Here is a 25,563-nt window from a genome sequence, read left to right on the forward strand (position 1 = left end):
TGCCAGAGAAGGGGTAGGAAAAGTGCAGCGGCTGCGGCCAGCGATTGGGCTCTCTCAGCCCTGGGGCTATGCTGGGAACTGTGCAGAAATTCAGAACAGTTAGATTGGTTTAAAAATGGCCAACCTGAACTAAGCTGAGTGTGCCTCAAAGCTAGGATTCATTTAAAAAGGGTTGACAATTTTTACACCAATCTGTCCTGAACATCTGTACAATTTGCACTTAGATCCATCTAAGTAGCACAAGGCACACACCCAGACAAACTGAGTTAGATTGGGGGGCCATTTTTAATCTTATCTAACCTTCCCATAACCTACCCAAGTGTCTATATGGAGCCACAGTGATGTGGGGGCCTGCCTCCATTTTCAGAAGTCCCTAAGTCACTTGAGGAAAAAGTCCCTTTGGGATTATCTTAGTTATACCTCCTACTGCAGCTCATTTCCTCCAAGCCTTTATTACTTTTCTTACTTTTTTGGGAACTCCCTTCATTTTTATCCATCTTGTGCACATATGTCATTAAAAACAGGCTGTAAAACCATTCCTGAGCTGAAGCCCTGTACACTAAGTCTTGGTCTGTTGCAAACAGTTCTGGTCAACATATCCCTGAAAAGGCATTTATAAATGAAATCTTAAGAGCGCTTGTTAATTCAGCGCTGCTCTATCAATTAAGAAGAAATATCTGAATAAGCAGTAATATGTTATTGCACATTTTAAAGTACCGAGCTCTCTGTCTCTAACTAAAAACTATCACTGTTTAAAAGAGAAAAAAAAAAAAGCAGGAGGGAAAATATTTAACATTGCCCACAAAGTTAAAGTTCAAAGATGAATCATAAATTCAATGAGATTCACTCAAAGGCTGTCTATAATTTCACTAAAAAAGATTTCACAGAACAACCAACCTCTTTTTCTTGAGTAGATGACAGCTGCAGTTCACTTCATCAGTCCCAATAAGGGCAAAAGTGTCTGGGGTTTCTGTTCCACAAGCTAAATGTGGAAGCCCTCAAATGGCACCTACTATACTGCACTGGGAGGACAGCTCCACTTCCAAGGCATTTATGGCACATGTGCTTCAAAAATTGTTACTTTCTCAGTGGTCATGCTGCTCTAGCTCAATCTGTTAGTGTTCTTTGTGGCATGCCCATGCTAACAGAGAAGTTCACTGCAGAGCAAAATTTAGTGCTGCTGCACAATTACTATTGTATACATTAAATGTGATTAGACTTCAGACTAATTAACTGAAATTTGATGCTTGTAAAAAAAACAAACAAACATCTGGTAAACTTCCGAATTTGTCTTATCAAAAATACAAGATTTGAAGGTCTTGGGCATGAATAAGTTTTATTCATGCCCAAGTTTTAAGCAAAATCTCTCTCATTTTCCACATAAAGGGAAACCAAGAAATACTAGGAACTTTTTCTAATGACCCAAGTTATAAAGTTAACACCTTAGATAAACAATGCTAGTGAAACTCAGTGCTGAAGCACAGAACTAAGAAATTTACAGATCATAAATATATGGTACGGGTAAAATTTACTCTCTCAAGCAGGCCGACAAGACCTATTCACCACTTCAGTCCCACTTACCCCCTTTTGTGACTAATGGGCCTGGTTCCACTCTGATTCCTGCAGGTGTAAATCAGGAGTAACTTTACTGAAGTCAACAGTCATTTGAACATTTGTGCAGTATTAAATGTACACGTGTGTCCCCACTAGGCAGTTTTATGACCTGAATTAAGCCCTTTATTTTTAACCCTTAAAAATTATTATAATGGTTACAACAGCATTGAAGTGTAAGAAAACTTGTTTTACTCTCTCTTGTATTTGGTCTCCATGATGCCAAAACCATAAATGATGACGCTATGAAGCAAGATAGATGACACCAACAGGCAGGTAATAAAAACAGGTTTTTAAAAGCCTTATGAAGGGTAATCATGGTGAGAAATGATTCTTTTACCTGTTGGATATTTTAACATGCTTAGCGTTTTTCCTGAAATCATAATACACAAATATTTCTTTCATGTATCATCCTCTCTAAGTGGAAAGGATGGTTCTCCCTATTTTAGGGCTTTTTATCCCCCCCTTCCCCGCCAACTTTTAAATAGTTAAAGCTCAACTGACCTAGGTTAGAGTACAATGCATATTATTGCTGTTTAGACTCACCTTCCCAAAGCTGGCAGCATTAACAGGCTGTGTGTCGTTTTTCTCACAGAAATCCAAGTAATGCATGTAGAGAGCACTTCGAGGAATGCAAACTCCTTCTGCAATCTCATAGTTCTCCTCCAGCCTTAAAAAGCAAATTCCAAACAAAGAAAACTGCAAATATGTTGGCTGTCCTGTTTTGGAGGCAGCATGCAAACCTGCACATTTAAAGGGCAAACTATCTGACCTGCTTTTCTGCTAAACTCTGAGTGTTTTACTGACACCTCAACCTTGCAACTCACCCCATTCATCCATTTCATTTACCTATTATAACCTGCCTGATATGTTGATTGCAAGTTCTTGCGGACAGAGACTGGCTTGTATGGATAAATCCACACCATGCAGCATAGACATTGTTTCTGTCTAGTACAGTATACAACACAAGGAGGCCCTGATCCCTTAGGGAAGTTCCTAAGTGCTGTTTTGAAAATGAATAGGAATCTATCACAGCTTAAATGCATACCCAAACTGTATAACTACAGAAGTTTCTGTGAGACAGCATTCTTAAATGCTGGTGATAAGTCTAGGCTAGGGTCACCGCTGGTAGCATGACACCTTTAAAATATTTTCACTTGTATTCATTTGCCTGATTCTTCACATAAAGGAAGTAGGTGCAGCCAACAGAATTTTTTGCATAAACATAAGGATGTACATGGCTCAAGTTTTGTTTAATAACTTCTTCCAGCTGCTAATTTGCAGCATAGTAATGTATGGGCTGAATGTAATAGTAAAATATCATCCTACTCTACCTCAGAGAAAATGATAGCTTCTGTGCAATGTATTTAATTTTAAACATGCATATAGGATATACTTACATTCTTCACCTTTAAAATTTGAGAGTCCTCACATGGATTGTGAGATAATGTTCTTTCGAAAGGGCATTTTCTGATTGTTGCGCTCTCCCAAATAAGAGAGTCCCCTAATTCAGGATGGTACTTAAGGACATGCCTAACTTTAAATCAGTGATCAGTCCATGGTGCTACTCACATACTTATAGATCGGTAGGTGCATACATTCGTTGTTGAATGGGGGCAGAAAGCGTATGCTGCATTTTGTTAATTACATTGCCAGAATCAACACGCACTTGGGAAACCTGTTTTTTTTTTTTTGTTTTAAACAAACACAGCCCATTAATTGGTTACCTGTAAAAGTTCAGATCTCTCCAAATAGCTAGTTGCTCTGTTTCATTAAATTTTTCATCACCTTCCCTCCATTTCAGTGATCGTGATCATTTGTGATTGCAAACTATTTTAATAAGATATCCGTCAGATGAATGGAATTGGTTTGTATGGGCAACATCTATTCTTCCTTGGTTTCTACAGGAATATCATCACGGCATCTTTTCCTAAATTCATAGCCCTTTAACAAAACCTCTTTTCAAAACCCAGAGAGTTCGTTTGTATACCATAGCTGCTAATTGGAATGTCAGGTTTCCTGACCAAGGCAAGAGTGAAAGAAAAGTAGTTAATTATTTCTGTTCATATCTGATGAATTTTTCTCTTTTTCTCTTCTCTTTCACAGAGAGTCATTAGTCTGATACTGAACAATGCTCCATTATACCTGAACTTTTTTTTTAATGATCAAAAAACCCATCTTGCTCTATTTCTTTTATTTTCCTGTCTTTTATTTAACAACTTTATCATATTTTGAATTCAGCTTCACCCTACAGTATTGTGGAAAGATAATGAACTCAATCTGCTACCTAACAAATCATTATCAGAAATAATATATATACTTTTTAAAAGCGTCCTAATAAAGCTATGTGAAATCCAGTAGTTCACAATGAAAGCTTTTGTACTACTCATAGTATTACAATAAAAACACTAATCATTTTTTCAGGAAAGAATTTTATCAGCCCTTATTACTGTTTTCCTCCTTATACTTACACACTTCTAGATTAGAAGGGACAATTCTGCACCTGAATCATGCCCATAAATGTTAACTATTACAGAATTTATTTTTTAAAACTTTGAGGCAACAGAATATTGCTATTTACTATTCTGAATTACATAAAGGATTAAGTTGCATGTGATGCAATCAGAATGCCTATATTAAGACTAAAAAGATCTATTCTGATAAACTTTCTCAGTTTCCTCTTTCTGGCTGTCTTTATGGACCTTGTAGAATATAAAAATTAGCTGAACTTAATTCAGCATGCTGTTATTTATTTGTACTCTGGTAACACCCATTATGTCAGTCAGCCTCTGTACACAAAAGCAAGAGACGGCAACCTCTGTCCTAAAGAATTTGCAGACTAAAAAGCAAGACAGAAAGACAAAAAATGCAACTCGACAGAAGTCTTAGTTTCCAACTTTTTATTGGGTTAAGTAATTGAGAGAGAATCAAGACTATTTTGACAACAATGGGTCTAGCAGAAAGCAAGTTTTCAGGTAATAGATAAGGTATACAGAAACATAGACTACCAAAGGATACTGAATATTCTTATGCTCATATAATTAAAATAAGATTAATTTCTGATTAAATCTTCTTAAATGTTCTCGTGTGCTCTGGTGTGCTGTAGCAGAATATTTCTAAAGCCTTGCATTCTCCTTTTTGTCATCAACAAAATGAAGAAAAAAATATTTCTAGAAAAAGACTGACAAGCCAGGCTTCCAGTCACTGAAAACTCCTTTGGCATCCTTTCCTTCCTGTATCTATTGTTTGAATGATATTGCCTCTGGAGAACTGGGCCTCTACCCCCATTAAATGCCAGGGGCCTGATCTTTGCCACAGACAAACCCATGTATCCTGTATGTTTTCTATTCTTTTACAACATGCAAATATGGAGGAAAAACAAACCATACAATGCAGTTTACACATTTCCATTCTATCTTTCTTTCTGTCCTCTGTCCAGAAACATAACTAAGCAGGAGGATGTGTGCCCAACTGAGAAGGGGCACTAGTATGGCTCCCTCCCTTCCAGAGTCTTTGCCACAGTATGCATGGCCCTGCACTGCCCAGCCACAACAGTTGGGCAGCCCCAGCCCCATGCTTAGCAGTGTATCTGGGGCAGAAGGGTTGGAATGAGTCCCCCCCACCCAAGCTCTGCCACAGGAGGCAGAGCCCTGTACTGGGGGGAGGAAGGAGCCAACAGGGCACTAGAAGCATCCCTCAGGAAACCCATGCTGCTACCCGTCCCCCAGGGACAGCAGCCCAAGCCCATGCTGCTGCAACAGCAGCCAGAGCAGTAGCAGCTGCCACTGAAGGAGAGCTGGGAAGGTAAAACTCCTCTTCCCCTCCCCTCTTCCTGCCCTCCCCTTCACTGGTCAGCATAATTCCCTCTTACCCCTCCCCACCTCTGCCCCAGGAGTTGAAAGAGCTGACAACACCGCTGCCTCTGATACATTTGCATTCTTCTCTTTCCTTTCTCCTGCCTTTCTCCTCCACCACTCATTCTCCTTCATTACATATGATAGCTAATATTATTATCTCACATCAGAATAGATCCAGCTTTACTCTGTCAAGCACTGCCAGACAGCAGAGCTCACAGTGGTCCTCCCAGTTGTAAAATCCATGCGAATATGATGCCACACAATAATGTGCCCCTGACACCTGATGAAAAATGTGTATCACCATTTATCTCGCTCTTCAATCTAGCCAGGGGGGAGTGGCCCAGGTTTACACTGAGCTCTGCCAGGCAGAATACTGTTGCAGAATGGCAAAGCCCAAGACACAGGCAGGCAAAAGCTGACAAATAACTGCAGGCAGCTATATTAGTGGATGGGATTTGTTCTGGGTTTGTAGAGCAGGTAGAAAAAGGGGGTCCTGGTCCATAACTAGAGCTTCTGGGTATTACCACAATACTTATAACTTCTTAAAACAGTATACATCGATATCATTGCAGCATGCAAGTTTGGGACTTCACAACCCTCTGCTCAAGAGGGTGTGATTTTACACAGTCTATGAAATCCACTAGTCCAGCTACCCCACTAAGATGAAAAGCATTTAAGGCTGTAGTCCAAGACAACAGAAAAACACCAAACTACTACTGTATGACACAGCTGCTGAACTATAAAGCTCTGATACAAGGGGGCATCAATATACAAGCAAGCTAAATTGTTTTGTGTTGTGCCAGGGGGAAAAAAAATCACTTTTGGAAAACAGAAGAAGTTGCTTTGTCTATTTCTGTTTCTTCACATATTTTTTGAGGGGAGTATTGAGTAGAGGGAATCACGTGCTCCAAGAGTCAAGGGGAAAATGTGTGCGCTACATAAATATGGAGGAAACATAATGCAACGTGTAGGTAGCAGGAAGCAGATGCACTGGCAAGGGGGACAGACTGAGTGATGTAATAAGCCTTTTTCATTTCTAAATTCTAGGATTCTATAGTGAACGCTGCTGAATGGGCATTATTGTTTAGACTGCATTCCAGCAGAGCTCTATATCCCAGGAGTTTAGGGATTTACTAACCTTTATGACTGAGGAAGCTTGAAAGTATTTGGCAGAAGACTCTTTACAGTATTTGCATGTTTTCTTTTGGGAACAGTATCACTGGCATGTGTTCTAATTAGTTCTGACTTCTTGGCTACTATGTTATATTCTCCTTTGGGAAAAAGGCTCCTAACTGGCACTATCACAAAATAAACACTGTCCTGAATCTGTGACTTGCTAAGCACGGTCTGCTATTTTATTTCAGATAGACTGTTGTACATTATCCTGTTTGCATTACACTGAAGTAGACTGGGTGAATGATACTAAATTCATGAACACTCACTATAATTTTTATTTAATGTCTCAGGCTATGTTGTCTCTCCTTTTTCATTCCCTCACTACAAACATTTGGGAGACTGAATTTTACCCTGGCACAAATATCTGCAGAAAGCCAAGTCAAGTGCATTTATTTAAATTTGTAAGTGTGAGCATTTGTATCAGAAGTGTTTGCAAGCTCATCCAATCGGGGCACTAACTACACACATGTTATTCTAGATCAATTTATAGAGGTACACAAAATAACTGGTTTAACTTAAAAGAAGAAATAATGGTAAAGGTATTGCATTCTGTTTGGGAATATTTCACATGGAGAAAAAAATCCAAATATGTTGGATAGATTATTCTTTGAATTCAATCAGGTCCACACCAAAGGATGCTGAAAGTAAACCATCAAGCCAATTTTCATACTCAGATGGCCAAAGTAAAACTCCCAAGTGTTGCAGCTGCAGGCTTAGATTAGCATTTAGCAAAAATGGGCACTTGAGTGCCTGAATGCCAACCTAAAAGTCTAACGGGTGTCCATGTTGGGAAAATTGGCTCCTCTACTTCCTGTCCCCTTAATGAAACTGGTTTCAGGAGACTGATGTAGACAGAGAAGTATTCTAACACACTGCTAAGACTGACATTGTATGTTAACCCATTTTTCACCTGCCAAATTGAAAAGCACTTATAGCTGAAGTAGAGTGGAGAGAACAATAGCCTCTCAATGTATTTTCTTTGTAAGTATTAAAACAAGCCAAGGAACACTGATTTCCAACAGTGTCTGAACCAAAGCCCCCTGACCTTGAACCTCAGATGGCTATAGATCAGAGTTCCAGACAGCCAGGTCCAGAGCACCTCCTACAAGGTGCTTTGTACCCTCAACTCCCTTTGAAACCAACTAACAAAAGTAACCAAAGCAAAAGAAGTGAGCTACAGAAACAGTGGATTGAAGACTGTGTAGTTCGTGCCATTACATAAGTGCAAGTGCTGCAGTCAGTAAGAGTGAATAGGTAGAGCACTACTTACTTATTCACAGTGGGGGACACAACAGTGTTCTGGTAGACCTTTCAACTCTGCATCTACCCCATCTCTCTTCCCTCCCTGTCTCCCTTCCCATGGGATTATGACAAGGAAAAACTAATGAGCCAGGCACGGACCAGCCTAGCTCTTATTCTGCCTCTGCCTTAAATTGCTGGGACCACATTTCAACAAAGTAGTCAACAGGAATGGACTTAAGCACGTGCATCAGTGTTTTGCTGAATCAGGGCCTGGATTTGGTATTTATTTCTCTTTATTTAAAAAAAAATTAAAAGTAAAAAATCCATCTTTATTGGTTAAGTGGCAATCTACCAGAAGTGGATCACAAACTGGAAAATGCCTCTCTCCAAAATGGATCAGAACTTTTCAGTGTACAACCACACCCCCTCCGCACAACTCACACACTTTAACTATGGAAAAATTAAGTGGAAAATATTAGGGATTAACAGGGGTTTGAGAAACAGGAATCTTACCATTGCAGAGTAGCTGGAGTAGAGTGTGGTTTGGATGCTCTGTTGTTTTCTTTTTCCTCATCTATTGAGAAATAAAAAACAGTATGTAATTTCAGTGGGAACTGCTCAGGTAGTTCTCAACTGATAAGGAACCACTGGTTCAAGGAAAATGCTCACAATTCACAATTTTTGAAAAGTATGGGTTACAATCTAGAAATATGTAAACCAGCTTACCCTAGACTGGCACACCTCAAGTGAGACACATTTTAGCTCAGCTGACTCTGACAAGAGGACCAGAACCATGTGTATAAACCATTGTTATACAAGGCATGCACCCATATGAGCTAATCCTCCAAATAGTCACCAGGAGAGTAGCAATTTGGGACCTTCAGCTCCATAGCATATTCTAAACCCATATTACTACCTGAGCTAAGGGAGGTACTCATGCCAATCACAGACTGTAAACCTGTAACGAACCACAAACTAACACAGGGGTGAGGTATGCCATACACAGCATTTCTAAGATTACAAATATTAATCTGGTCAAGAAAAACAGAAGACGACAGTATATAATATTGTGTTCTACTGTTCGGAGAATTTTCTTGCCTCTTTCTAAATTAACCACTTCCCAGAATAACTAAGTGTTTTGTTTACTCACTTCTGATTTTCAAAATTTAAAAAAAAATCCAAGAGAAGAAAAGAACAAAGGTAAAAAATGAACCAGTTTTTCTTAATGTTGAGTTTTCTTTCACATTAATTCTTGTAAGAGTTATAAAAATACACACAGAAATAGCTCCTAGATGTTTGTGATCTGCAAGGCTGTAGATCCTCTGAGGATTTAGATGGCATCAACATCCCTCTTTTGACTGAGGATATAGTTTAAGTCATGTCCAAGTCAACTTTGTCATCACTAGACTTGCCAGATACAGCTATAACCTGGTATACCATTTTCCAGTTTGTAGTAGTACGAGGACCACAGATCAGTCTATTTACTCTGTATAAAATTAACTGTCTTATTCGTAAGTACCTTGGGCCTCCCCACATAGTCATGTGCTGTTACAGGGCTGCACGCATTAATTCATATATCACCCATATTTTCCCTGCCTAAACTTTCCTGGGCTCCGCAATAGTGTAATGAGGGGTGAGGGACTCAAGCGCCAGTCCCAGGTGCCCACTTAGAGGGGCATGCAAAAATGGCAGCTACCACCACTGCCACCCCAGATACCAACACTGCTGCTGCCACTGCCACAACTGGCCTGGCCCCTAGTGGGAGTAACCACTGCTGCCACTTCCACCTACAAGGCAGGCTCTGGTAGGTATGCTATTGGGGTTGCAATACTTCACTGGGTCTTGGAAGGCACTTCATCCAGGTTTCTCCACAACAGAGCACTGTCCCTGGGAGCTATATGAACTTAGCCTCTTTCTCACCCACTTCAACTGCTGTTGCAAATCCTAGGCATTTCCAATACAATATTTGTTCCTCCTGCTACCCTGCTTATGGCAGCCCAGCTCAGGCTGTTTGGGAATGTGGTTATTGTTCTGGCAGACAGCCACAACTTTCCTGAGGGAAAATGAATGAAAGACAAGAAACAACAATTTTAACAGAATATAGTTCAGCAAAAGGATTTTTTTTGGCAACATAGAAAAGGCATTTCTGTAGCCCGAGGGTCCTACCTCTGCTGAATTATTAAAGGACTGCTGCAAACTGTGGAAGTGGGAGAGTTTCTCAAGAAACAACTCAAGCTTCTCTTGCAACAGAAAATGCTTGACAAACTAAACGTAAGTGTTGCTACTAGTTCCTTTTAACAGGGCACTTCGGTCGCTGATTTGATTGGTGGAGATTCGGCCTGATTTGGTGCCTGAATCTTCAAATCAAAATCAAAATCAAATCACAAGACCCTTTAATCTCTCCGAATCGAATCAGAGCCCTCTGAATAGATTGAGAGAGATTCGGAAAGATTCAGCAATTTGGACATAGACACAGCTTTAAATGCTTTTTCTACAAACCTCAAGGTACCAGGCAACTCGTGAATGCTGCGATGATGGGGCGGATGGAGCATCTCATAGGAGCATGGGGCGGGGGGGGGTCCCCCATGCGCTCAACAGCAGACCTGGAAATGGACCAGAAGCACTTCCGGTCCACTTCTGGGTCCACCGGGGAGCACACTGGGGGACTCCCTGTGCCCCCCTGAGCAGTGACTGGTGTCTCCTGGGTCTGGAGGCAGTACCTGGGGTCCCCCCACAGCCAATCGCTGAGCTGGGGGGGGTATGGGGGGCCCCCCCAGCATGCTTGGTGGTGGACCCAGAAGTGGACCAGAAGTACTCCCTTGGGATGCACCATCTGGCCCACCATCGCAGCATTCAGAAGCCATGCTTGGTACCTTGAGGTATATAGAAAAAACATTTAAAGCCATGTCTATGACTGAATCACTGAGACCCTGAATTAGCATCAAATATTCAGATTCGGATTCAGCCAAATCGAATTGGGACAGTGATCCGAATCAACTCATCGAATCACTGTCCCCGATTTGGGCCGAATCCAAATTGAATACAGCCCATTTCGCACACCCTTACTGTCCAGTATTTTTTTTCCCTAAGACAAACAGCTTTTTCCAGTGTTGTTGACTCTTAACAGATAAACTCTATGCTCAGATGCAGAAAGATTACTTCACTTTTTATCATTTCAGAAAGAGCAACACATAGGCACATGAGAACAAAATCTGGCCTGTGCTCCTGTTTTTGTCCTGTGTAGGGTTATTGTTCTTCAGGTAGAAGGCCATCTATTAACTTAATACCTTCCGTTTTGCTATCTACCAATAAATCATTAACAAAAATATGAAAATGGGAAAAACTATCAGACCCTGTGAGGCCCCTAAGTGCTGCTCCCTCACTAACTACAGCTTTTGATGATCTTTTCTATGCTCATACACTTAATGGAGTAGGCCAGAGATGCTTATTATCTTTTCATTTATGCCATCCTGATTTAATAATATTCCCCTGGGTTATTATGTGGCATTGTATCAAATGTCTAGATTATACATATTATAGCCACTATAGTCTCCACTGTTTCTTGCAAATTCATATGAAGAACTATGAGCAGGTGCCCTATCAAACCTGCTGTAAGAGACAGGCTACATATTACAAACTGTCCACTCATTCCTTCCCTAGGACATGGATTTATGAAGATATAGATTAATAGTAAGATTATAAATCATAGTTCAAACTGTTTCCTCGGATTTGTATACTTGTGGGATTCCTTCTTTCAGATGTGGTAACCCCTAACAAAGCCTGTTTCTATACCTGAATGGGAGGAACACGGTACCTGAAGGATGTTCAGAAATTTTCCATTAAATATGTATTCAATGGACAATTGGGTTTTCAACAAAACCACAGGCTTTTTTCGTTTGTGGTTTTTTTTGTGGGGGGGAGGTTGTTTTTTTTTTTTGGTTTGGTTTTTTTTTTTTTTGGTTTTTTTTGGGTTTTTTGGGGGTTTGTTTTTTTTTTTTTTTAACAGAAAAGAAACATTTCTTTGAAAATGAAATTTTCAGTTGGATACCTCTCAGCCGAAATATTTTTGGCTTTTGGCAGCTTTCAGCCAAAGATTTTGGCTGCTCAAAATCTGTCGTTGTTTTGTTTTGTTTCTCAATTTAAAAAGATGGCTCAAGATTTGAGGGGATGGTGGGAGGTAGGAGGTAAAAGGGCATTTTCTGAACAGCTCCAGAGCTACCTGTTTCAGCAAGACCGTTTCACTTACCAACAAGTGAAGCTGATCACAGATAAATTACTCTTAAGGGCTGTTTATCTCCTTGATGGAAGCTGATAATGCTGGCAGTCAAATTACTTTGATAATCCCTGTGTTGTATATATGCACAACTAACAAGATATGTTTAACCTTGGAAATCCCACTTATATGTCAAGGGACTGCCATCTAAAGGGAGTTGTGAAGGGAAATGTAATCCTTTTTCATTCCTGTCTAATGTTTTGAAGTAAAGACGAGCGGAGAACGTTATGATAGAGGAGGTTGAGGAGTAGGATGTTGCTGTTTAGGTTGTCAGAGTCTTTTTTTTGAGAGATGGATAAAGATTACACCCAGAAGAGGTGTGATGAGGGATATGACCTATAGATATGAAACTTTAAAATTAAACATACACACACACATACCCCCCACATAAAAGCAATCCTGCTTTATTTTGTACAAAATAGCAATTGCCTAATTTTATTGGGACTTTATTATCTTATTGAATAGCAAAGTCATGTATCATATGGACCATCTTTTCACAACAAGAGCAGTAAGAAAAAAACTCAGTGGAAAAAATGAATCTCTTTTTTCTGTATATTTTAGAAATGTAGCTTGAAATTTCAAATGGATTGCTTTGTCTAACTCTTGCCTGAACCCGTGCTCTGGCAGTATTTGAACGGTAGGATCAAAATAAGGACTGTCAGTTTTCCTTACTTTTGTGTTAACTGTTTTAATGTTTCTCCTCAAAATGAAACCCTACACTAAAAATTACACTAATAGGGATGCTCAGTACTAGGCAAAGAAAGGAAATATAGAATCTGGTATGAGCCTGGACTCAAAGAATTGCCCAATGATATAGCTTTCAGTGCCTCTATGCCAGATTTAGCTTCTATGGCTGCAAATGCAGCAAAGCAGTTGAAACCCTGAGGGCAATCCCAGTTTCCATGCACAGTGTGTGCCACCCCCACACATACCAGCTGGAGAACACTTTATATGGCACCCCATCTCCAAAAGTAGAGACAATGACTTAACTGCTTCAGTGATACACACACACACGGAGTAGTCAGGACGCGAGGGCTTGGCTGTGAGTGAAATGTAGCTTTAGGACAACTGATCATGGAGGGAAGATCAGACCACTTATCAGCAGAAACTGAGGGCCTGACAGTCCACAGACAGAGCTCCCAGTTAGTCAGGAACACGATAGGCTGATTGAGCCCACAAGAACACCCTTGCCCCTATAAACACCAAATAGTAATGGGGATGGGAAGAGAAACTTCCAACACCAGGTCTAGGATGGCCATCAGAGGACAGTCCAGTTTTCTGCAACTCTGTCCTCTATTGATACGAAACCCGACACCTTTATGTCCTCTATTTGAAGAGAAAAATAGAGGACATAAAGGTGTCCAGTTTTGTATCAACAGAGGACAGAGGACAACCGGACTGTCCTCTATGATGGCCAACCTAACCAGGTCTCTGAAACCTGTGTAATTATTTTTATACATGATTGGCACAAGACTTTGACCCTCTTTCAAATCACAAAAAGGAAAGATGGCTTCCCTCACTTCCCCCTGCAATTCCCAGACCAGGAGAGAGAAGGTGATCCAAGAAATATTTTTGGGACATGGAGGTGCACTGGGATCTTGTTCTCTCTATCCCCAATAGAAATGTCCCTGGTTAATGCCTTTGTTCTCCTTCTGACTGGAAATTTAGTTTCATGGCTTAGTATGTCCACTAATTTTGATTGCTTTAAGTTTTGGGAACCTAGCTTGAAAGAATCCCTGATTCTCAGAGTCAGTAGGTGGGGGATAGAAATGCAAGGTTGGGTGCCCACAAACCAATTAGTGAACACTTTTGAAAAATGCTGACTTCAATCTTTGTCTTCTGTCATGGAGATGGGGACAAAAGTTCCCTTATCCTTGCCAGAATATCATGAAGGGTACTATCTCTTGATATTTCCCCAGTAGCCAACAGTACTCAGGAAAGTCTGTGTGGGAATATGAGCTCCTTGTATCAAGCTGAACAGTCCCTCAGCTTTCAGCTGAACAGACTCTTTTCCCTAAATAGTCTTAAAAGAGTGGTTGGCCCAGTGCTAAAACAAGCTAATTTCTGAGAGGTAGCTAGCTGTGTTTAAGTTAGCCAAGAAGCAGGGCAGTATGTCACTGTATAGCCTAAAAGTGCTATACTGTCCTGCCTTCTGCCTAAACTAAGTGATCATAAGGGATTACCATGATATAGCCATGGGTAAAATTCTAGCCCTTAAGGGAGGGTGCTTATGCAGGGTATGATTTTCAGAAGCACCTATGAGGATTGGGACCACAAGCATAATTGAATAGACATATTCAGAAAATTGATTTTAAGAGAAATTTTCAACTAAGTTTTGTCACAATTTTTGACTTTCCACCAAAAAAATTACTTAAAACTTTTAATATTTTCCTGGTGAAAAAGTTTTGTTTTCTGAAAGAGAAAAAAAATGCAAGACAAGCACCAGCAATGAAAGTTTTTGCTAGTCAAAAATGCTATTTTCCCTTAATAATTGTTTCAATGGAACTTCTTTTTGAGTCCTACTATTGAATTATAAAAAGATTTGTGCTAGTAAGTCACAGGTACAACAAGCAGTGAAGACTACACATATTTTATATATATATATATAATATATAAATAATAAATAAATTCTAATTCCTGATGGATTTGCCCATACAAAAAATAAAATGGAGAGGATTCTTTTCAGTTATTAATAATGTTCTCCACAAATTTAACTTTATTTATTTGCTAACATCTAAATTTTGACTATCACGTGATGCCATGAAAATCCTTAATTACACTATAATTAATTGACTTGCATATTTAGATAATGTGAAAACTGAAATCTTCAAAAAGCCCTGAATTGTAATTTCTCTTCATAAACTCTAAAGGTCATTGGAGTCTGCTGAAGTACAGAGAACAAGAGAAAGATGAATGATGCCTTATTTTGGCTGGAAATGGAAATTAGACATCCAGTTGCAGCAACCCCTTATCTAGAAGATGTGAGGGAGACCATGTGGTTTTCTCAAAAACTTCTCCCTCCTGTTGCTTGTCAGTGCCTAGTGCATGCTGGATGCACAGCAACATGGTAGTTTGGAAACAACAGTGCATGAGCATGGCTGGACAACAGAAGAAAGAATAGGGCCCAAAGTTAAGAAGGAACATAGTAGCAGACTGATTACTATCTTGAAGCCTCTACCTTGTCCTGGATCTTGCAATGATTGATTGTCCTTATAGCTGAGCAAGGTGTCTATTTTCTTTTCCTTTCGCAATAAATGGAAAGAAAGGAGACTTGTTTCAGCTGAACAAGGCTTGGGTTTGGCTAATGGTGCTGAGCTGGCAACCTTCAGAAGCCTCTGCCATAACGCTAGCTCAGCAAGCTAGAAGTGCTGAGACAGTCACTTCTCAGAAGATGGTATTTTGACATCAGCCCAGTGAACTAGAGGTAATCAGCAAATAACCTCACAGAAACCCAGACCTTACTATCAAGCAGACTGGATAGAGAGCTGAACTAGGGATCTCATAAACCTAGAAAAACACACATACCTACACTTTGACAATGGCTTAAAACTCGAGTTCAATAACCTCACAAAAGGTTGTACCTTGTTACCACTCAATGGCTTAAAAATGCAAAACTGGTAAGACAGGATCTTCTACATTGCAACCAAATCACTTAATCCAGTATCCCATCTCTGTTAGTGGCTAGGACCAGATGTTTCTTAAACCTAGGTACACATAACATAACAAAACTTTTAGAAAGTATGAGTGAGGAGAAGGGAAAGCAGGAAAATGGAAATATAGGAAGGAAAGAAGTCTGTAATCTCTTTCAAGGAACAAAAGAAAACAATTTTGAACATAACAACATCAGTTGATGGAACTCCGCCACATTCTGGGTGCATCTACACATGCCACTAAGGCGAGGTGATAAACTCTGGCACAGTTTGCGCTGGACTCAGCTGCTCCCAGTGTCTTCACGTGCTCCTGGGACCACAGCAGTGCTGGGGCAGAGTAGCCCCAGGTTGGCAGGGCTCCAGGGAGTCAGTGCGGGGCTCTGGGTGGCGGTGGCTGGTGATATCAGGGCTGGCAGGAGCTGGGGATCTGGTCCCTGGCTGGCTGGGTTGACCAGGTACAATTCATGTACCTGGTCAGTGTCTACCTGTGCATTTAGGTGGAGTTATTTTTGTTACCATAAGAGCACTGTCCCTGCCAGTACTATTTTAAGGTAGCAAAAATGAGTTTGCTGAGATCTAATAGCATTGCATGTGTAGACTATGACACTTCACACTGCAGCAAATTAGTCTACTGTGCAGTTAAATGCACACGTAGATTCAACCTACGCATCACTAAGGTTGATGGCTGAAGATTGCCAATCACATTAGACAATGGGGAAAAAACATTTGGACCCACTAACCAATGGGAAATTAGGAAGAACATTTCTTCAAAGGATGAGTTATTTCATAACACTTTGTGGGGTTTTTTTGCACATGCTGAGCCATCAGCCATCTAGTCCAGGGCAGGAGGTCAGACTAGATGATCTGCTCAGGTCCCCTCCAACCCTACCTCTATGAATCTATGAACGAATCTATGAATCAGGTACAAACCACAATTGAAGACAGGATACAAGATATTAGATACTGGATGCTGGAGTTGGACTACTGCTCCAAATTAAAAGTAAGACACAAATACACTAAACCCTTTAATTTAGGACTATTTATTCCATGGCACTTCTTTGGTGTGGAGCATATATCCATGGCTTCTGCATCCACATGAAAAGTCCTGTGATTGGCAAGTTGGTCCAAAAAAACTGAATAAATTCCACCCCCCACCCAAAGCATTAAGATGCAGGTTAAAAGCCTGAGATTAGGTATGAATGCTGAGCCATGCCTTGGCATCACCACAGCAAGCTGACAGTGAAGACACCTGAGAGATTGTTGCAGGATATAAAAACTTCCTTTGCTCAGAGAGATTTAAAGGAGCACTGTGAAGTAGAATCAACACCAAGATACATGAAACACAATACCTCTTGTTCTGACACTGACTCTAAGAAGGTCTATTATAATATATTGGAAGACAGTGTGTATGAAATTTCCTTGGCCCAGAAATGAAATGGGGAGTAAGAGGGGGTTTACTACTTCCCCTATAACAAAAGAAAAATAGCTCCATCTATAATGGAAATAATATCCCACCAGGTAAGACCAAATCTGCATAGCATCACATCAGGAACACAGGGTTAAAGATCAAGAAAAAAAAAAAGTATTTAATCCTATCCATACTACAGAGTTCACTAAATTATGTCAGAAGTACAAGTGGCCTATGTTATAGACCAAAAGAAAATATTTTTTTCAATAAACATACAGGCCCCAAAGCCCCAAGTCATAGGAAGGACTCCTAGGGCCTTGTCACACATTGCACTTTGGACTGCTCAAATATTGATAAGTGTTAGTGCCAGTTCAAGTTTGGAGAAGTTACATCTTAAGGTTAAAAACCTTCTCTGACTGTCCCCCACCTGCACAGCTGTGAGTTGCCGCTACAGAGCTGGTGGGTCAGGACAGGCTTCTATCTTTGATTTAGGTGAGGGGTGGGGGGGAGAGGGTGGGCAGTGTGAGAGATGGATTGTGGGGTGGGAACATGAAACTGGGAGGTGGAGAGGAAATGGGGATAGGGAAGGGTGGTGAAATGAAGAAAATCAGTCACCGAGGGATAAAATAAAAAGAAGTAAAAAAAAAAAATTTACAAAGAAATAAAGAGGAATTAAATGAAAGACGGTCTCATGTTTTAATAAATTGGAATGTGGGATCAGAGTGTGAGGGGTGCTGGTTGTGCTTCCCTGGGTGGCTGGGAGGTGGGAGTAGTGCTTTTGGGGGAACTATTGCCCAGAGGCGTGTGTAGATAAAACAGGGACCCTAAATTGAAGCAGTGGGTTTTAACAACCTTGAGGGAGTTTTAGTTTGCTGCGCTTCAAGGCATTTAAGATGCATTACGCCATCAAATTTCCTGTAGCAGCTGGAATTCATATGCAATACACCACCGAGGCATGCAAACACCGACACCATTAAAGTGGTGCAAAAGCATTTAGCTCGCTTTAAAGTGTTGTGCACACACGCCTCTCATTTCGCCTACACACAGCCCAGCTCGTGGGGACCCAATCTATCCCCTACCTTGAACCCCCTCCCACTGCTCTAGATCCCACTGCTGGACCTGTCTATGCCCTGTGGCCTGGCTAGCTGGTGTGTGCTCTGCAGGCTGCTGTTTGCATGGTGTTGCACCCCTGGGGGTGAGAAAGTGATACGCCAAGTGGTGGGAGGGAGAGTTGGCTTGGCACCAGAACTGCCAGGGGGCAATAGAGTTTAGGCAGTGGAAAGCTTGTCTATGCAGAACAAGAGCATGGGGGAGGGAACACTGCATCTTGGGATGCTGGAGGACTGCAACTTGGGCAGCTCATCTGTGGGGAGTGGCCACACATTAATGGAACATGAGCTGGATTACACAGATCAGAGAGAAGCCTGCCTTGGAGTGGTGCCTAAAGTGTGCTTAAAAGTAGTTTCAGGTGTTAATGTGTGGACAAGCCAAGGGTTAAGAGCTCCAGGCTGCCTAAAATTAATGTGTAACAAGGCCCCTATTGGCTTTGGTTCCAGCCCTGATCCGAAGCTCACCCAAGTCAATAGGAATTTTTCCATTAAGTTTGATGAACCCTTGCTCAAACCCACAGACAATGTGTATATGTCAGGCCCAGCCTTTGGCCCAGGGGTCAGCAATATTTTTGACTGGAGTGCCAAAAACACCCCAACCCCAATTGATGCCTTGACTTGGTATGCCAGGGGCAGGCAGCTGGGGAGCCACGAGAGGCCCGATCCTCATGCTGGTGGCAGGTGCATGCATGCCCCTGGGTGGATGATGGGCGAGGGGCCAGGGTTGCACTGCCATGGACCCTTCCCTACCATGGGCCTTGAGGCACGTGTGCAGCCGCTGCTGGCCACAGAGGCCAGGCTGCCCATAGCAGGCAGTGGGCAGGCTGTAAATGGCTGCACTGGGGTCCAGAGCCCCGGTACTGGCTCTGTGGTGGCAGCAGCTGCACACACTCCTCAGGGTTTATGGCAAGGGAGGGGCCTGGGGCAGCACAACCCTGGCCCCTCCCCTCCTGTCCACCCAGAGGTGCACTTGCCATAGAGCTCAGCTGGGGCTCTGGAGCCCGGTACAGCTGTTTGCAGCCTGCCGGCTGCCTGCCACAGCCGGTCCAGGCTCTGGGTAGCTGCTGTATGCCAGCTGTGGTAGGCCAAGCAAAATGGCCTTGCATGCCATGATCTCAAAGTTATAAATAATCCCCAGAGCTACAAAATGGACAGCAAATCTGTACATTTCTTATTGTAAATCTGCTAGAATGTTATTTAGAGAGATCAACTCAATGAGAAGAAAGCCCTAATTTCTTAAAATGAATCCTGTTAAATGAGCGATTCTCAAACAAACTTGTATCAATTGCTCTGGAGAATTGCAGCATGTGTTTTCAACCTGTGGCTTGTGAACAAATGTCATCAAATTCCAAACACCATTATCATTCCGGGTTTGTAATGTGGAGGATGCCCCAACTACATCCCTGAGCAAACAGGAGAGCAAAGTCACAGTTCAGGAAAAGCTTAAGGACTACTGAATTATTGCATTGTGACCTAGCCATATCACAGTAGCCCACAGAGGTAGTGATGACATGGGTCATATAATAATTTTCCCACACAGAAAAAAAACTTTGAAATGGAAACTTATTAGGATGCTTAGATCAAAAAATAGGTTTGGGTTTTCTTTAAGGTTTCAATAGAGTAAACATATTTGATTTTTAAAAATTCAAGAGAGTTTGTTAGACTTATGCTTTCCCCTGCAATGCTTAAAGCTCCAATATATACTGCAGCGCGGAGTGACTCCAGAAGTACAGAAAGGACTAAGGTAGTTTATTTGCGCTCTCAGAATTTAGTGACATGAGAGAAAAAAAGTAATACCAATGGTAAAAAATAAATGATGAATTAAACATTCTTGAACTTTCCTTCCTTCCTTTCTGTCTTTCACTTAGTTTTGTTAAAAGGTAAAAAGGTCCAGCACATTCCACCAGCCCATTGGGACAGTGTGGTTAAGACACACCAATTTCTGTAGCCAATGACTTGCAAGGGAGACACGTGGCCAGCATCACATCCAGCAGCCTTTGACTCCCCACCCAGATGACTAGGTCCCCTTTTACAGATGGGTCAGCCTAAGTAGCCTATGTCATAAATCCAGAACAGGGATTGGACTTGTTCTTTCAGAACTGTAGCAAGACACCTGGAGAGGTCTACCAATGCACACCATTCTTGTTCAAAGAAACACCTAAAATTAGCATAATTTTAAAAAGTGAGAGAAACGTGTCATATTTTAAATTGACAGTTTCCCTTCAGTATCAAGGTTTTATAAGTAGCTCAGGCAAGGCCATGTTTAACATGTGAATTTTAACCTGACAATCTCTCTTTAAATTGTGAAACATATATATATATATATATATATATATATATATATATATATATATGTGTGTGTGTGTGTGTGTGTGTATAATTGATATATAGATATAGATATAGTTAGATATATAAATAAGATTTATTAAACGACTATATATTTTTCCTTTTGTATCTTACATATCCAGTATTTATCTGTTAAAAGCCAAACAGATGGGCTGCTATAGACCTAATCCTGACCATTCTATTTTAGATGTCATCACTTTTACACAACGAGACTTCAATCCTGCAGTCAGTTCTTTGCCTACAAACCTATGATACCATGCATAGCTCTTTTGAGGTCCTGACTCATCTTGGATCTAGCTGAATAGAAGCCCCCTAGCTTCCCTTTTAATACATTTTAACTGGAGTGTAGCAAACATTCTCATAACATGTATAAAATTATCAGACATCGCAGTCACTTGGCACTCTCAACTACAGCTGCTAAAACAGCCGGTTATTTCAATGATGGTAGGATTTGGAATTCTGAATAGTATATTAATTCACATTACTTAGACTGTCAGCTGTTTGGGGTGGACTTTGTCTTTTTGTTGTGTGTTTATACAGCGTCTAGTACAGTGGAGTCCTAATACATGCTATCCGAACACAAATAAGAATAATTTTAAATCATCTCTTAAAATTACTTGCATAGTAAACAAAGTACTTTTACATTGTATAACAGTTTATCAGTTCATTTACCAAATCACTGCCTCAGAAGACAGCACAGTGTACCTAACTGCAACACACAAATTGCTCTTCATGTAGTAAATATAATGACAAGACAAAGAAGGCTTTTGAATATAATTATCATCAGTGTCATGATGACATATTTGAGTATTAGAGTTTGCACTTGGACATCCCCATACACTTATTTAAGATGAATAGAAAGTACTTACTTTCATCATTAGAAACATTCCCCAGAGAGGTGTGACTGGAATAACGTTTGTTTTCACTTTCATTGAGACATCTTTCAATCCAACTCTCTGCAAAATAACAGAAGTTGTTTTGGTTTTTTGGTTAAAAAAAAAAAAGGCAGCAGCATTTGAATCATTGATGTTGAGGATACAATACAACACTACAACTTGAGAGATGACTTTCTGCAGGACTTCAAGTAAGACTTGCCCTATCTGATGTTATCTTCAAGAAAAATCTTTGTTCTGTCTTAAAAAAAAATCCAGACCGAGATGTACCCATACGCATTACAACTCTTCCTTGTGGAGACTAATAATTTATCTGATTGTCAAAGCCCTTTATTCCACTAATACTAATGTAATGTGACAAAATTTCAGGGGCTCTAATCTCCTGGATTACCCTGAAAATTATGTAAGCAATTGAAGCAAGAACACTACACGTACATTCTTCGGCCTCAGTCTTGTGGAGACTTATATATGTGGATAGTCTCATTATTGACTTCACTAGGATTCTCCATTTGCATACAACTAAGCATATGCTTAAGTCTTTGAGGAATCAAGGCACAAATTCCCCTTTCTCAGGTTCAATCCCGGAATAAGGATGATGCAATGGGTGCTATGCCTGCATAGACTTTCACTCTGTAAAGGTGCATGCTGGTTACAGGCTTGGGACCCTGGGCCACAAAGACAAGGACTGTGTCTTCCTATCTATTTGCTACTACAGTTCATAGAACAATTCATACAGTTCATAGCGCTGATTCTGACTGGGACATCTGGACATTACTTCAGTATAATGACAGAATATCAGTATAGTACTGTCATGTACACAGGCAGGAAGGAGTAAAGATTGGCCACAATGGCTAGGGACAGAAATTACACACAAACCAGTTTAAGTGATCTGAAGCTGATTTAAACCTGTAACAGAATACAAGTTTGGGACACATAAATTAGTTACAAAATGGCTGAAACTGGTTTAAGATAAACCTGATTGAAAGTAGTATCAGACTTAACTGATTTGGTCAAACCAGTTTATGAAACTTCTGTCCCAGACCCCTTCCTGGTTCGAGTTAAATCAGAGCCCCCCGGCATCCCAGCATGCTTTCCAGCCCTGGGCTGGGCTGTGCTGTGCTATCTACTCTAGCAAAGAAGGGTTGGGGGAGCGGGGATGGAGAGGCAGGGACTACCCCTTCCCCCAGGCAAACCCCAGCTGGGGTCTGGTGCGGGGGGGAGGGGCTAAACCCTCTGAGTACAGAGCTGCCTTGCCCTGCCCTGCTAAACTTACTGAAAGTTACTGCTAACTGTGACTGTGGACTACAAATCACAGAGGCACCTAAAAGCAGGAAGAGGAAGTGATGAGCAACCTTGCAGAGTCTTGCTCTTGAGATTGTGGACTGCAAATACCAGAGACCTTGGGGGCAGCAGGAAGAGGAAGCAAACACATAAGCCATGCTAGCTGCATGCCAGAGAGCCATGCTTTAGCACCCCCAGCTTCTGGCCTGAGCCACTGCAGGCATGTGGCTGCATTTCCTGAATCAAAGGTAAATGTATGTCTAGTTGTTTCTCAGTTTAGTAGCTGCATCTTAGACTAACCTGCAAAGACTGAATCAATTCAGCCTCAGGCTTTTTGACTATCTGTACTTAGGCAATGAGTTTCACCATTGGTGGATAAAAAAAAGAGAGAAGCAAAGGCTGCAAAAGTGGCTCCATGTACCAGTCCAACTAAGCAGACCAACTGAGTAGACATGAGCAAAGTATTTAAAAATAAGCAGCAAATAACCAGAGCCAAAAGAGAATTTATGGACATGTGAGTACCTGCACAATAGGCCTCTGTGAAGTGGCTAGTATTCACTTCAGATTTGGATTCGGCCGATTTGGGGGACAGTGATTCGATTCAGTGATTAGAATCACTGTCCTGAATTGATTCAGCTGAATCTGATTCAGAGATTCAGCTGCTGCCAAATCTCCAAATCAGCCAGGCCTACCCCCCCCAGCTCGGCAATGGCTACCCTGCCTGTCCCAAGTCTCGGCAATTGGTAAAGAAAAAGCCCCGACTCAGAGGGTGCTGCCAGGCAGGGGGGTGATCCCTACTGCCCCCCACTGCCCCATGCTGCATGGGGAGCTCTGCCATGAGCCCCCTGACCCCCCCAGCTGCCCCCCATGGCTGTCCTGCTAACCCCAGCTCTGGCCCTTTAAAAAAAAAATGAAAAAACCCCAGACTCACCGTTCCTACTAGGGGGGGCGCGATCCCTGCTGCTCCATGCTATGTGGGGGGCTCTGCCATGGCCCCCTGAAGCTCTGAGGCCACTGCAGGAGTGGTGAGTCCCAGGGCTTTTCTCGTTTGTTTTTTTTTCTTAAAGGGCTGGAGCTGGCCAAGGCAGGGCAGCTGTGGGGGGGCTGGAGGAGTGAGGCGGGAGTCGGGGGGGCTTGTGCAGAGCCCCTCATGCAGCGTGGGACAGTAGGGGGCAGCAGGGATCACCCCCCCACCTGGCAGCACCTGGTGAGCACTGAGGCTTTTTTAAAAAACCCCGGGAGCTGGGGCGGTCAGGGCACCCGTGGGGGGGCTGGGGGAGCAGGCAGGGGATGGGGGCTACCAAGGGTACCCTCCCTCCCTCCCTCAGCCCCACCTCCCCTGCCCTAGTACTTACCAGCTCAGAGTCAGCTGAAGCTCCCTGCTGCAGCCACCGGGGACTGTCCAAATCATCGAAGCTCTCCAAATCTTTTCTGAAGATTCGGAGAGCTTTGAATTTATTCGGACCTTTTAATTGGTCCCCTGATTTGATTCAGATTCAGTGATTCAGCCACCGAATCAGGCCGAACCTCTTCCAAATCAAATCACCACCCAAAGCGTCACACAGCCCTACTGCACAATCCCATCATGAAATGGCATCTATAGCCACTCCAATCAGCCTACACAAGAGAGACAGGAACTTGCCAGAAAAGGCACATCTGAAGTATTAGCGCAAGGGTAAGGGGGGAACTGAGCCCTAGAAATAGTTGCCTAAACACTTTATTATCATAATGGGTAAATGCCAGCATGATGGCATAGAACATGTAGCTTATTGCTTTGCTTTGATTTTCATACTGTTAATTGGATTTGTATACTTCGGAATTGAAAAAGCAGGACATGCATCTGAGAGTTAAAGCTGAATAAATAAAACCCATGATCAGTCATAGTGAAAGAACACCCATGACAATACCCCCACCTCCTAGGCAAGAGGGGCCATGTAGGAGCGTATTCCCAAACAGCAGTATGAAGGAATACATCACAGCTGTTTGCTAAACCCTACTCTAAGTCTCCAGTTATAGTTTTCCACATGGTCCTCTACCTCTTCAGCCCCTGAAAAACAGGTTGTGCCAACTTCCTTGCCTGGGAGTGTATTTTGTGTTTGCTCCTGAAGGGAACATGCAGCGGTATGGCCTTTGTCCCCTTAAACAATCTCCTCTTTTCACACACCACCTCTTCTTTAGACGGCTGTCAGGTTTTGTGCACAAAGGCAGCACATCTGTCGCTAGACTATATGGAGCACAGGAGAGAATCAACCTAACATTTCTCGTCCCTATAATTTTCTCTTTTTGTACAATGGGACATGATTTCTTGCATCTTTCTGTTAACCTGCAAAAGCAAACACTGAAGCACATCTGATTACTGCTCCCTGTATGTTTCTCAGGATCCTTCTCTTCCTATTGCATCCAACATAGGCAGCCTTAAAACTTTGCAATGGAACCTTAACGACTAAACTACATTTCACTAAGGCCCAAACCCATAAGTGTCCACTACAATCAGGTTTCCAGGATTTCATTTTAGCACAGATTTTTCCCTATGTTTTGTTGCTCCTGCTGGAGATGGCCTCACTAGTGGTATCGAACACTGCCCGGGTGCCAATAGGGGAAGACCACATTATCCTGCTCCGTGGCTGGCTTTATAAAGCACCCCGAAATTGAGTTATGTATTTCCTTTCCTTTCTCCTCTTGTTTAATTATGGTGGGACAGAGGACAGGTTCTCAGC

The 25,563-nt window shown here is 41.8% G+C and overlaps 1 protein-coding gene across 1 annotated transcript in view; it reads right to left on the minus strand.

Moving 5' to 3' along the window:
* RFX4 (regulatory factor X4) overlaps positions 1 to 25,563 on the minus strand; it is a 108,380-nt gene that overhangs the window by 76,768 nt on the left and 6,049 nt on the right. The window contains exons 2-4 of the mRNA XM_059726193.1: positions 21,542 to 21,628; positions 8,400 to 8,460; positions 2,158 to 2,281 (exon numbers count right to left, since the gene is read on the minus strand). Coding sequence (XP_059582176.1) covers positions 2,158 to 2,281; positions 8,400 to 8,460; positions 21,542 to 21,628 — 272 coding nt within the window. The remainder of the gene's footprint in view (positions 1 to 2,157; positions 2,282 to 8,399; positions 8,461 to 21,541; positions 21,629 to 25,563) is intronic.

Source organism: Alligator mississippiensis, chromosome 4 (assembly GCF_030867095.1).
Source record: "Alligator mississippiensis isolate rAllMis1 chromosome 4, rAllMis1, whole genome shotgun sequence".
NCBI classification, from domain to species: Eukaryota; Metazoa; Chordata; order Crocodylia; family Alligatoridae; genus Alligator; species Alligator mississippiensis.